General features: G+C 33.3%; 1 protein-coding gene across 1 annotated transcript; it reads right to left on the reverse strand.

Moving 5' to 3' along the window:
- Positions 1-8,207: 8,207 nt before the first annotated feature.
- On the reverse strand, positions 8,208-11,833 carry LOC149426190 (uncharacterized). The gene is made up of 3 exons (XM_089635329.1): positions 11,693-11,833; positions 9,732-10,329; positions 8,208-8,283 (listed from the first exon to the last, which is right to left on the reverse strand). The coding sequence occupies exons 2-3, from the start codon at positions 10,094-10,096 to the stop codon at positions 8,208-8,210; spliced, it is 441 nt and encodes a 146-aa protein (XP_089491455.1). The 5' UTR covers positions 10,097-10,329; positions 11,693-11,833.
- Between the last annotated feature and the right edge of the window lie 3,087 nt (positions 11,834-14,920).

The raw sequence follows: 14,920 nt of genomic DNA on the forward strand, positions 1-14,920 counted from the left end.
ATAAAAAAGGCGTAACCATAGACAATATAATTCTCATTCGGAGCCAACCCATTGGCTAGCCTAAAATCGGCCAATGACAGCGGCCTATAAACATGCATGAAGTTCGTGACAGCGGCCTATAAACATGCATGAAGTTCGTATTGGAATGTGGAAAATATACGTCACAAGTCACCCATAGAGATTACCGTGTCTTTTTTTCTGACCCACCTTTTTCTCGGAGTTATACCCCCCTGCTGCTCACTGTTCGACATTTGTTACATAAGGAGACGACAAACGTAAAAAAACTAGCGCCATCTTACGCCACCTGAGAGAGAGAGATGGCCACACGATCCATATCTCACGCCAAACTCTATGCGCTCTACACGTATTTGTATAATATAGTTTGTATCTGACCCAGTTTAGCCGTTCGAAACACATCGAAAGTAAAAACGGTCAACGCAAGCGCGATGTTTACGTCCTAATATTTCGAATGGCTCTGGTATTATCAGCGTGGTATTTGAGATATTATAATATGATGTCTCGGAACAAATTAATTCGCTCATTTGCATACCAGTTTTCTAATGCATTGCGCAATCTCGCTTTGATAAAATGGCTAAAATTCGCTCCTCATTTTCCACTGAAAGAAAATCTGTGAAAGAAATTGTTTTTCCAGTGAACCCTTATTTTAATAATAAGGCGAAGCCCAAATATTTTATAAATAACAAAATTGTGAACGGTAAAAACAAAATTAAATCGATGTTATTTTTATAAATAAATTGAAACACATTAATGAAGATTTTTTTCATAAACAAGAAAAAATAAAAACAACCTACGTTGTATTATCCTCTGTCGTAACGTTAAATTCTTAATGTGTCAGTAATTACTAAGTAGGTTATCTGAAAGTTCTAAAAAAGCTTCCATTTGTATTATAAAGTTCAGCTGTGTTATATTATTGTACTACCCGTGAAAAATTACGGGATTTATATATTTTTTAATAAAATTATAAATAAAATATATGTATTAAAAATTTAAATAGAAAGTAAACAAAATTGCCACAGCCGAAAATCTAACCCCGATCAACTTCTTTGCAAACAGTTTACAAGCCTTCCAGCAACGATACTGACCAATCTGACCATTATACCAACTATTTACTATTTTAAGAACGGCGGCATAAAATCATAATACGTATCGAAAATATAAGAATTATATGCATTTTTGAAACTTTAGAATGTTACGTACATCACATCACAGGCGAAATTATATTGTTTGATTACACGTGCCAACCGTATCGTAATTCAATGGCATACCAAACTATGGCTCAGTTGCAGTCAGTCGACTTATATAGTACACTTTTGTTTCTTTACTTCTCCTTATGTTTAAAAAAGGCCTAGGGCCCATACTTGATGCACATAGGCCTACTTTGTTCAAGAGTTGTAGATTCTTTCAGCATTGCCACGGGGAGAGACTACCGTTCAAGATCATACAGCTACCTGAAATGACTTTATCTATGTTTGGTGGCTAGATTTTAATAGCCAGAGTTAGACACATCTCAAACCTCCTCTTCTATTTTTTTCCTTCTATTCTTTCTTCAGCTTCATAGCATTTCCGAATAATGCACGAATAAAAATTAATATTGCTAATTTATTAAGAAATCTTCAAATTATTTGTGATTGTATGCCCACAAAATTCCAGATCAAGCATAGCAACTAGAAGAGTTTTATTGATTTCCTCAAAATATATCATGAAATGAAATAAATGTATCATTTCGGTAGAAACGATTTTTACCGCATCGGAGAATTTAGTCCCACAGATAAAGAAAGTAAATACGCCGAAATGAAAATTGATCAATAGATACGCGCGTGCGCTTTGTGGAAATGAAACAGTAGAACATTACTGTAGACTGTGGAATTGTAGAACAGCTGATGTCTGTTTTGAAAAAGACAATCAAAGCTTCAGTTTTTATTTTATTTTTATGAGCAGATACTTTCGAGCGGGGATAAGGTATTTCATAACTCTAGCGTCTTAAAATGGCAAACACATAATCGTAAAATGTTATCGCTGGGTGCAATGTGCTTTTTCTAGTGCTAAAATTAAGGCGAAGCACAACGGAGCAATGCAAAATCATGTATTTATTGTTTGAATATTTGATCACTTAGAAATATTATAAAAGTGTTAATTAAATAATGCGAGTAGAACACATCTTTTTCTTTAAAACAATCGAGCTATTTTTTGACAAGTCTTTTTATGAGCCGAGAAAAAATAAAGTATCAGGCCTGTAAAAAATGCTTTAAAGTTCAAAATCTCCATCTTACGAAACCCTTTTCCGTTACAGTTTTATTGTACAATGTGGCAAATAAAGTTAAAATTCGTAAAAATTTTTAATATTTGTGCCTGAACTGCGCAAAATTAAATAAAACACAAATTTTTGCGATGTTTTTTCTTGTACAGGTGGGGCTAGGGTTGCCATCCGTCCGGGTTTCCCCGGATTTGTCCTAGTTTAGAAGGCGTCCGGGGAGCGTCCGGGCGGGGTTTCATTTGTAGTCCGGGTTTGCCAATGGTTTGCCAACGTGGAGAGAATATTCTCATTGATTTCACAACAATGGACAAAAGAAAGAAATTTACTAAACTTAGAAACAATCTCGCCAGTAATTAAAATTAAATTCAATTTCAAAGAATACAGCTGCATTGATTTTTACAAATTCCTTTTAAAAAGGGGAGATATTCTAAAAGCTATCGGAAAGAGTGATAAATACAAAAAAACTGAAAAGTAAAAAGGCAAGAGGCTGAGGAAAAATCTTTAATAGCTAGATAATTTCTATTCATTTTTGTAGTTAAAGTAATGATTGTTTTTATTACGTAAAAGAAATGTAGAATTTTAATTTTATTTTTTTATTATTTCATAGATTTCTTGAAATTACAATTGTTATGTTTTTTTACAACCATACTAGGCTAATGCCCGTGTTAAGGTAATATGGCTGTTGATTAAAATTTAAGGTGATATATATGAGAATAGTTTTGGATATTATATGTTTTTTAAAATTAATAATGTAACTTACATTCCAGTAAGTCTAAACTTTAAAAAGGGTCAGTTTTGTTGCTTAAGATTTAAGAAGATTGAATTTAGTTCATATTATGTTAAGAGGTATTTTGTTGTGTAAATGGCTGCTGATACAAATTTAAAGAAGATAATTATTATTCAGTTAAAAGAGTTACCTCAAAAATTGTAAGACTGAATACTAAAATGGTCTCAGTATTTTTATGATTTTTGTTTAAAAATTTAATTGAATTTTGTTAAGTTTAATATTTTAATAAGGCTTAGTTTTCATAACAGTATATTAATAATTTTTGTTTTATTTTAAGAATGACAAAATTCTAACTGATTATTAAAACAATTTGTAACAAACTGTAATAAGATTCTGTTTTGTTAGGTACATTTAAAATGATGATAAAAGATGACAAAATTCAATTTTAAGGTCTGAAAATAAATAAAAAGGTGATTTATGACATTTTAAACTGTTTTTATTACACTGATTGTGTTTAAAAAAACCTGTTGACATGTCCGGGTTATGGGCTCTAAAATCCGGGGTTTTCACGCCTCTTGTCCTGATTGCCAAATTTTAGAGATGTGGTGGGGCAAAAGTAATCACCCGATGTTCTTTTGCTGTTTTATTTTTTTTTTAATAACTTTGGTACTGCTTGTGAAATTTTTTTATTGGAGTAAACCGATTCAAATCTTGTCAATTTGTATTCTGGGTTTGTTTACTTTACAAATGTCAAAACTGAATTGATATTTGGCCCCATTTGCAAAAGATGTAGCGTTTTCCAATAGGGTGATTACTTTTGCCCCATCTTATATAAATCAAAACGGGCGTCTGTTTCGCCATCTACATAATTAAGGAGTGTTATTGTTAGCAGCCCGCTTCCAAATGTTACACTACTTGGTGCATCGCCGTTAATACCTTTAGTGGTATTTTTAGAATGTCGGAAGACAGGGTAGGTTAAGATAGGTACCTACATATTTCACATACCATAGAAGTTTTCTCTACTGTAAGCAAGTGGAACTATTATATTATAAGATCAAATTTATAAATCGGTGGAGAGAGAGAGTCGTAGCGTGTTTGGTACCTACCTGGATATTCAGATCAATTTATTTAAAACATAATACAGTATTGTCAAGCAACCATTAGATTTAGAAAAGTGCTATGTTTGTATATAGGGACGTACTTGACTTACTTTTTAGTGATTCCGACATTATTAGGAGTAAAAAACTAATAAAATTTTGGTCTCTGCTGACATTTTTGAGGTTTTTTTTTTCATTAAAAACATTAAGAAATCTGTAGGTATTGGACAGTTAGTGTTTGGGTGAGGGGTTTAACGGTTAGTCAGTTGATAGACCAGTGACGACATGCACAGAAAATAAAATTGTTTGGTTTTGAGAAATAAATCTAAAAAGTCACTTTCAAAATTTAAATTTAATTTCTTTTAATTTCTAAAAATAATTTCAGAAATCACTGGTTAAAGTAGATCAATTACCTACGTTCTTTAGCACCCTTTGTAATCTTCAAACTCATTCGACATAATATTAAGGACAGATTGTTTCACAGAATTGGAACAATTCATCAAATCTCAAAATTAACGTTCAAGTTCTGTGAAAGTCCTATACAAGTTCCGATTCTTTTGAGCATTGTGAAATAATTACAAAACTTCAACTTTTAACTTTGTAATTTGATAAATTGTTCAAATTCAAGTCTTAGTTACAATATTTTTTTTCGTTTGGAATAAATAAATCTACAAATAGAATAATGGAGTATTTCACCATCCTCTCGATAAGCACTATCCAAGGGATAACGAATTATTTTCCATACACGATTTAATATTTTATTTATTTATAAAGTCCGTCTACTCGAACGTATGAATAGTTGCTACACTTACATCGGATAAATTTGCCGAGTTTTCTACCGATTGCGAATTTTTATTTATTTTTATTATAATGGATAGTTATCGAGAGGATGTTACAATACCTCCTGAATGTGATGTAAATCATTTTTATAGGCTTCATAGTTAGTCGCTCGCTATAAGTTTGAGTTGTATGTCACAAGTTATAAATTTTAGTTCTAAGCCATTTGTAATAAATCTATGTGGTTCTGTTTATTATCTTCTTGCGCATAATACAAATAATATGTACAATTTAACGCAATGGTCGATGAACTGGTGGATTCCTATTATCCCTAAGTTGTTATAATAGATTTTCTATATACGGAGAAAAATAAGTATTGCTAATTTATTAAGAATCTCTTCAAATTATTAAAAACGGGATTGCAGACTCTTAACAAATGAATTGATAGGTTTCCTGAAAAACTTTTAGTAAAATATGAATGTATTATCAAGCTGACAAAATACGTGTTCATAAAAATCTTAATATTTTCGCATTTCGTCATTATATTAGAGGCTACCGTTAAAGATCATACACCTCTCTGTAATGAGTTTGGCTATGTTTGGTGGCTAGATTTTAATATTAAGAGCTAAACATATCTCAAACCTCCTCTTCTATTTTCCCCTCCATTATTTCTATAGCTTCATAGCATTTCCCAATAATGCACGGAGAAAAATTAGTATTGTTAATTTATTAAGAATTTCTTCAAATTATTCGGGATTGTATGCCCTTAACGAATGAATTTGATAAACTTTTAATAACATAAGAATATATTATCGCGATGTCGGAACACGTGTTCAAAAAAATCCTTATATTTTCGTATTTCATCATTATATATTATCAAGGCAAATGCAGGTGCACGAACACGTGTTCTGATATATTAGGAATTTACAAAAAAATTATCAGGAAACCGGATTTTACCGGGTTACCAATAATTTAAAGAGATTATTAATAAATTGGCAATACTTCTTTTAGGAGGTCCTTTTTTAATATCTGTTATATAATCCATTAAGCATTACAATCAATTACATTTATTGCGTCTTTTAATTATAAATTCTTGCTTTAATAATTAAAACCTGTTTAAAGAACAGTAATTAATGCATAGATACATAATAATTATTATTATTATTATTTAGCAATAACATGTCTGTTCAGTTCAAAATTTAAATTCATCAACAAGCTTCCTACTTAACGTGAATATGTTGGTAATTAATTCATTTAAATTGTAGATTAAGTGATAACCAGTTGGCCTAGAGCTAAATTGTAAATACAAAACATTATTAATTAGACCTCGCTGATAGAAATGTTTAGTATTACTGTAATCGGTATTGTCCCTTATCTACTGCAAGGGCCAAAAAATTAACAACTTTTCTGATAGCGTGACAAACAAAATAAAACATTCGTCCGTAGTAAAGCCAACGAATATTATCATGAACCAGGTGGAAAAACGAAACGTATCCGAAAAATGGGTGTTGCTGGTTTCACAATAAAAAAGTGACGATTATGAAATCCGTAAAACATATACACAATGCAGTGACCGACCGAAATTACATGAACCGGCCGAAACTGAGACCGAATTTCGGATTCTGTTCTTGTTTCGGCCGAGCCCGAAAATAAGTTAAAACACTCTAGACCCCGAAATTAGGCATTGTTTATTGATAAACTTGTCATGTTAGTGTTCGCTAAAATTTACAATGAAATAAAAGACACAATTGGTTCACTTTTAGCGCTTTTCACTTTGTTGTTATGTAACAGTTCTTAAAAGCTTTCTTTAAAGAAATTACAAAAGATCTTAGAAAATTAATCAGCCTGTTTTTCTTAGATAATAACAAAATGTACGATTATATCTTCGTTAATTATCAAATTATAAACTCTTCAAACTTGAAACTTTAAAACAAGTTCTTTTAAAATAATATTGGAAAAGGGTGTTTCTATGCATATTTTTGTATGCAGACGCAATGTTTGTGAACACATTTGGTTCAATGTTTGAGGTAACGTTGGTAGAAACGCGTCGCAGGAGAACCACCTTTAGATAACTACCTGAAGTTCCCGGCGTTGCCCGGGCTTTACGCAGAGTTTTTTCGATATCTGATGTAGACGGTAATTTTACTTTTTATTTTGAAAGTCAAGTGTGCCAAATGTCATCAATGTGGTGGAAAATGGGGACGGGTGGTTTTTCGAAATCTCATGCATACAGTTACCTTCTTCTTGTTTTTAATGTCAAGTGTGCAAAATTTCATCAATCTCGGAATAAAACTGTAGATTTATCTAAAAAACAAACCCACAGCGAGAGGGATACTCTTCTTTATAAATAATGCAGAAAATATTTAAAGAAGATAGCCATAAAAGGTAGAATGTTACAATCCTTCACTGCATTTCTTCCTCGTGGACGATGTGCATTGATTACAATTATTCTTATTCACAGCGATAATTATTCTGCAGAATTACCGCAGCGATAATACACAATAATATTATATATGTATCTACAAGCGAAACTGATAAACAAACAATTTAATTAATTGGTGAGTGATCGTTTATTTTATTTGAATAAATATTAAACGAACGGAATAATATAACGAAAATTACTCCGTTTAGTAATTTTAACATCCGAATTATATCTTGAGGTTAGGTAATGCTAGAACTGCTTTATATTGTAACTTGATTTATGTACCAAAAAGTACTCTTAAACGTTCCTTATTTGAATGCTATGAATACCAATGGCAAATAATGGCTCTAGATTCGTGAAATCGTAGCCTATGTAATGTGGAAGTCAAAATATTGTTTCAGTGTTTATTACGCCAGTCTTCGTTCCTGAGTGATGCACAAATTTGATATAGGCACTTCTAGCATTAAGCCCCAAAAATAAGGTTGTATATGCCAAAAGAGTTAACCCTAGATATGGTAATATATTGGTTTTAAAAATTGATTAGAATGTGGTGTTTAAGTTTACAACTGAAGTGAAACTGCGTGGGTACGTAGGTACCATATTTAGGGTACCTGCGATGGAAAATTCACATCTAAGTATTTATTTACTTCACTCTAGCAATCACAACCCTGTTTATATGTACGTAGAATCAGACAAATCATGGCGATGATATCATTAAACATGGACACATATTTGAACAAAGTTTAAGGCATTACTTTTTAGCGAACATATTTATTAGCATTCAAAGTCACCTTTAGTTCAATTAATGCTTCAAGTTCTTTAGTTCAAGATTATAAACACAATAAGATCTTCCCTCCTTCCCAGATATAATAATAAAATCTGAAAAGGTAAATGAGTACAGATGAGACGTTACCTGTCAGGTGGCGCCAGGCTCAGCGGGGCGGAAGCTCTCGTCAGGCCGGAAGCGGTGGGGGCCACGAAACTCCTGAAATATGCCCAGAATTATTATTATTTATAAAGGTCAGAGGTTGGGGAAAGATACTGAGCCCATAAATTCTCTACGAGACGCGGGGGAGAGATAGGGAAAAGCAATTTGTCAAGAATTCGGATATCTTCTCCTGTAAATAAATAATATTTTGGACAGGATGTCTGTCTTTTTTATCAATCCGACCGATTTTTACCATAAGAAGATTGTAACGCCTCATTTCAAAATTATATCATTTTTTAAGGATTATGGGTAATGGTGACCGGATAAATCATCACAATGATAACTCATCACATCTTTAAAAAGTTATATAAAGTCATGGAAAGTGACGAAACAAAAACTTTATTAACTGGGTTAAGTAGGTTAGTTTAGTTTATGTTAGGTGAGGTTTAATTATTTTTTTTCATCGTTTCTAATGACTTTATATCACTTTTTAAAGGTGTGTTGAGTTATCATGGAACCAAAGTCATGAAAAGTGATGAAACAAAAACTATGTTAAATAGGTTACATAGGTAACTATTAAACCTAGTTTTTGTTTCATCACTTTTAATGGTGTACTCTGATGTACCTACTGAGTAGTTTACAAATTCCAGTTTCATGACTAAATAATATAATAAATGTAAACACTTAAATTACCATTTATTTACATACACCTTCATTATTTTAATTTCCTTTTCCGTTTGAAGTTGAATTTATTTTGGAAAGCACTGTTTTATTTTATTTACGTGATATAAAAAATGTATAACATTAACGTGTAAAACGCTAGGCGAGTACATCAATGTTTTGGGGGTTGGAAGAAATAGCGTACAGCCTCACCTTTATAAAAAAGTGAATAAACAAGTTATTAAAACTTCCCGCGATATTTTCAAAACGTGTTTCCCCTTGCCTTTTCACGTTATAATATTTTATTAGGTACCATAACGTAAAACGTATGCTACATACTTATTCCCAAGTTTGGGTCTAGAGACCCTTTTCTTAATATTAAAATGTTAGGGGTTTCACCTTTCCAAGGAGAAACGGAATATATTTTGGAAATGTGTGTTTATTTTATACCGGCATAGTTTATAACTCCGATCGATGGTGGAGGGTTAATCTATTACAAATTTGTAACTGAACTGATGGTGGAATGCCTAATCATAATCCTATCGTTTTCATGGTTGTATACAACTTAACTATGAACTAGGAAACGGCCATTCTCATTGGTTTGCAATTAGACAGCAGTAGGTAAGCATCCCAAAATTGAATAAATATACTTTACTTTATTATGACCTTCCTAAAGATACGTTCCGATAATGTACATTCGGAGCATTCCAACTGCCATAATAAATATTACCTGTGTCTGGAAAAGTGAATTCATTTTGATTTAATTAAAAAGTTGGAGAAACAAAATGAAACCAGATGAAATCAAATGAAACTAGATGAGACCAGTTGAAATCAAATGGACTTACGAGGGTCTCTTGATGGGCCCCAGCGACTCCAAGCTGCCCGTGAGGTTGCCGGCCACAAGGCGCTGCGGCGAAGTGGGGCTGCTGGGCTGGCTGGCCGCGCCCCGCTCCGCGCCCTTCACGCTGAACATCCTCTGCAGGCGGAACCTGAGCAGCTTGCTGGAGGGGGACTTGGGGCTGTCGGCGCTCGAGGCCGGAGGCGACAGCGAGCTCTTGGGGCTGAGCGGGGAGGTGGGCGAACTGCCCCCGCTGCTGCCATCGCTCGGCAGCTTGTGCGGCTTGCCCAGGAACAGGCAGCGGGTGCGGGATGACGAACGCACTTTCTGCTCCATGCTCGATGGGGATAATTGCTGATACTGTTTTCTCATCAATGGATCGAGATCTCTTCCTTCTTTTCAAAACTTAATTTCTTCCTTCTTTTCTTAATTTATTTTCTTTCTTTTTTAATTTACATATATTTGCTATGATTTTAAAATAATGTTTTTTCCACTAAAGGTAGGTACTTAGAAATGCATTTCCCTGCAAGGCTGATTTTGTATCTTTAAATCTTCACTTACTTATTGGTTTTTCTTATTCTTCTCTATTAAATGCTGTTACGCTTCTACAGTTGTTTGTTATGGTATGAAAATAAAACAAAATGATCAATAAGTAAGTTCTTAGCGTTTTCAGAAGCAACAGTGCTTTGAAATATATTTTTACTCGTAGGTTTGTCTAAAAATAAAAAAAATATATATTGTGGAAGAAAATGGCGTGTCTGTTAATAAAACTAACATTTCAGACATCCGTTTGTAGGATTTTAACTGAGGAGTAGGAGTTATTCTATACTAGCATTGTTCCATCAGATTTACAAAATTGACAGATTGACAAAGAATCGTTCATAATTTATTTATTGATTCATTTGTTTATAATCCATTTTATCATACAGTTTGATAATGCCTTCAGAGGGCGAAACAGCTGTCACGCATAATAATAATTATAACTTGTTTAATATTAAACTGCTTTTTGTTAGTTGGATTATAATACTATTGAATGTATAAAAGATAAAACCGTAAAATAAAATCATTCATCAGCCACCTCTGGGCTGGAGCCCCACAATACTTGATAAACCTACTTGATTCTGTACAAAGGAGGACGGTCCGTCTGATTAACAATCCATTGGATTGCCATCTCTAATGCACATATGCAATGAGGGCATGCTGAGTCTGTTCTACATGTATATTAATGGAGCCCGCTCTAAGGTGCTAGCAGCATTGATCCCCGGTGCACCGGTGCAAGTGCGTGAAACTCGACATACACGAGTGGAACACCCGTTCACAGTTGATGTTGGCTTCATGAAAACGGTCCTCTTCTTCAACACGTTTTTGTGTAAGACGGCTCGTATGTGGAACGAGTTACCGGCATCTGTTTTTCCTCCTTCATATAATCCGGATCTCTTCAAGACCCGCATTAATAAATCCCTCCTGCAGCCCCTACTTTAACCCGCCTCACAACGCTGCCCAACCGGGTGACGACATAACGCCCCTACCTGTACACTGTACAGACAGAGGTGCTCTTGTGAGGTGTCAGATAAAAAAAAATAGTAATAATAATCGACGCTGCTCTTCAAAATTGGTTCGACTACTTATTTACTTCATCGCCATCGAATGTCTTTAGGTATAAACTAGCAGACTGTTGGGAGATAATCGCAAATAGTGTAGGGTATCAATATAAAAATATATTCATTTAATAAAACCGCTTCGAACTAATTAATACACGTATTAGTTCGCAGCGTTTAAATAATATTTCGTGCCCTCTGTCCGGTAAATCAAAGTTAATTTGAACTTCTGAGGGCATTACCTACCCAACTTACTGTACCTACATTGGTAAGTAGGTTTTTTTCAAAAGAATATGAATTTATTTATTTATTTTATTTTTACGAAATTATTTTTTTGCACTACTATTAACCACTACTAATTACTACTTACAACTCACTTATCACACTAAATAATTTAAAAAGTACTGTCTAAATAATCGACAAATGACACCAGCTAATACTTTATTCACTATCACAGTAATTCACAAAAGCACACGTATTCCCGGTAAATAAAACGAAACCGACGGGCGACCATGCAAGATTAGTCCACTAACTGATATGTTGAAATACTTTAATTAATCCACTACTATCAATATCCAGCAAAGTGAAATGACCAAAGGATGCGGACTGTTGACCACTAAACATCCGCCTGTGCCAACTCCTGCTGCCACATCCTGCCTAGTGCTGATTGCTCCGAGATATTGTAGCTAACTCTGTCAAATTATTATTTGCGCTTTTTATAACTAAATCATCAAATGTGTATGTTTTATTTTTAAATTGGATCGATAGGTATTTGCGGTACAGTCAGTGTGGGCATTTTCCTGCTAAAATATTAAATTAGAAGTTCAGCGATTTTCATACAAAATTGTGTTTTTTCATGGCATACCTACCATGAGTAGTCAGTAGATATTTTAACCAGGGATCGGCAGACGTCGGACAGGTCCTTAATCGAGTACATTTATAGTTTTTATGATTAATATGTGGAACCCATTGAAGTAGGGAATTTTCCACTATCATTTGGGTTTTAGGTATTGTACGAAGACGGGAGATTTATTTATTTATTTAACGCCCAGAGGGCTTTTACATGGTTGGTAGTATAATTTTAATTTGACAAATACTTTCAAACATAAAAAATAAGAATAAAATTACATTTGATAAAAGCTATGTAACAAGTTATACAAACACAAGAAACAAAAACAGAAAATTACAGCTATTTGTTGGTTTACATTATGTGTTTAGGAGTATTGTTGAAATAAATGTTTTAAATGATCCACAAAACTTGCCAAGTTGGTATTGAATATGTCAACATTACCCAAGTAATGATTTCCCATGGTGTGAAGTCGTTGTATCGGAGAGTGGGCAATGTAGTTACGCTTATGTGTGCTGCTGTAGAATATTGTATTTTGTCGTGTTGTTACTGTGGGTGTATGTATGTTTATAAGTTGCAGGAGTTCACAACAGTCGAATTTAGAGTTAAGTATTTTGAATAAGAACGTTAAATCGTTTATTTTACGTCTATCTTCTAATGTATGTATTTTTAGAGTATTTAATAAGAAATTGTATTTTAAGTCTTCGACAGGGATATTTAATTTAAAATTTATAAAACGTAGAAATTTTTTTTGTATTCGCTCAATGTTGTTAATGTGAATTGTATAAGATGGAGACCAAACTACTGAGTTATATTCAATTAGACTTCTTACTAGAGATACGTATAATAGTTTAATGGCTTGCATTTGCAATTTCAAAGAATTAAAGTTTTTAGTTGTTCTTAATACGAAGCCTAGTGTTTTCATACCTTTGTTCACAATTTGATGGATATGATTGGTGAAACTTAGTTTTTCGTCCAAAATAATTCCAAGATCTCTCATTTCCGTGACTCTTTCTAAAGCTATGTTATTGATGGAATATTCGAATAAAACAGGATTTTTGTTTCTGAAGAAAGTCAAGGTTTTGCACTTTACTACATTTAAAAATAAATTATTTTGAACGCACCAATCTCTAAACTTAATAATATTTGACTGTAGTATATGACAATGATTTATATCAGTTATTTTCTTGTATAGTTTGACGTCATCTTCAAAGAGCAATACCTCGACATCGTTGAAGCAATTGGTTATATCATTGATGAAAATGAGGAACAAAACCGGGCCAAGGTGACTACCTTGCGGTAGGCCACTGGTAACCCGGAAAGCTTTCGACATCCAAGATTTTATTTTAACGAACAGTTTACGATTTGACAAATAGCTACTAAACCATTTTAGCATGTTATCCCTTATTCCTAGAGCAAATAGTTATTGGATTAGTAGTTTATGGGATACTTTGTCGAATGCCTTCGAAAAGTCTGTATATATACAGTCGACTTGTTTATTTTCTGCAAATGATTGTATAATGAAGTTTTGAAATACCGTTAAGTTAGTTGCGGTGGATCTTCCTTTGATAAAACCGTGCTGTTTTTGATTAATTAATTTTATTAATTTGGGATAGATTTCATCAAGGACCAATGATTCAAAAAGCTTTGGCAGTACTGACTGTATACAAATGGGGCGATAATTAGCTACGTCAGTATCGTCTCCTTTTTTGTAGATCGGTGTAATGAAGCTAGATTTCCAGCGGTCTGGAAAATGTCCAAGGGACAAGAGACGGTTAAATAGTAATGTAAGTGGTTTAGATAATGTATTAGAGCATGTTTTGAGGAATATTGGTGGAATGTTGTCTGGGCCAGCGGATTTGTCAGTGTCTAAGGAAAGTAATTTTTGTTCGCAACACTTTTGTGTGATTTGGCAGTTTGTTAAGTTTGTGGTCATATTAAATTTGTATTCGGATATTTTATCATCTGGAGTGTCTTCATCATATACATTTTTGAAGAAGTCCGAAAAAAGGTTTACAATATCCTGTGTATTGTTTGCACTGATTCCATTCATATGCATTATTGGCGGGTAGTCTGTGTTTTCATTGTTCATTTTTTTAAGAAATTTCCAAAGGTTTTTGGATTTAAAGACAGTGTCCTCGACAGAGGTTATGTACATTTTGTAACATTGTTTGGAAAGATCTTTACATTTTTTCCTAGTTTCGCTAAAGATTATATAATCATTTATGGATTTACTTTGTTTGAATTTTTTGTGTTGACTCTTTTTTTGCTGAAGAGAGGCTGTAAGCTCTGATGAAAACCAAACCGGGTAGGTATAGCTTCTTGGTGTGTAAAAAGGTACATAGGATTCAATAGTATTAGAAAAATATAAATAAAGTTTATCTAACGATTCATCAACGCTTTCATCGGATAAAAAAGACCAGTCTGTATTTGAGAAATGGGAGTTAATTGAGTTGAAGTCGGCTCGTTTAAAGTTTAGGACGCTTTGTGAAAGTTTCCTTTCATTATCACATGTCATATTTAATTTAATGTATAGGAGAGGATGATGATTATCTATAGGTAGAAGTGGATCATTTGAGAGTTCAACAGACATTTTAGGATAGATGTTCAAATATCCTCCATAAGCGGCTGCTTGGACACATTTTTCACTTCTATTCCGCATTGCCTATCTGTGTATTCTTATTATTTGTTTGTTATTTTTAACATATGGAATGTATTGCACTATCCTTGCGTACATTCTGGAATAAACTC

The sequence above is a fragment of the Hesperophylax consimilis genome, chromosome 1 (genome assembly GCF_061612785.1).
Source record: "Hesperophylax consimilis isolate HC1 chromosome 1, BYU_Hcon_1.0, whole genome shotgun sequence".
Lineage (NCBI taxonomy): Eukaryota > Metazoa > Arthropoda > Insecta > Trichoptera > Limnephilidae > Hesperophylax > Hesperophylax consimilis.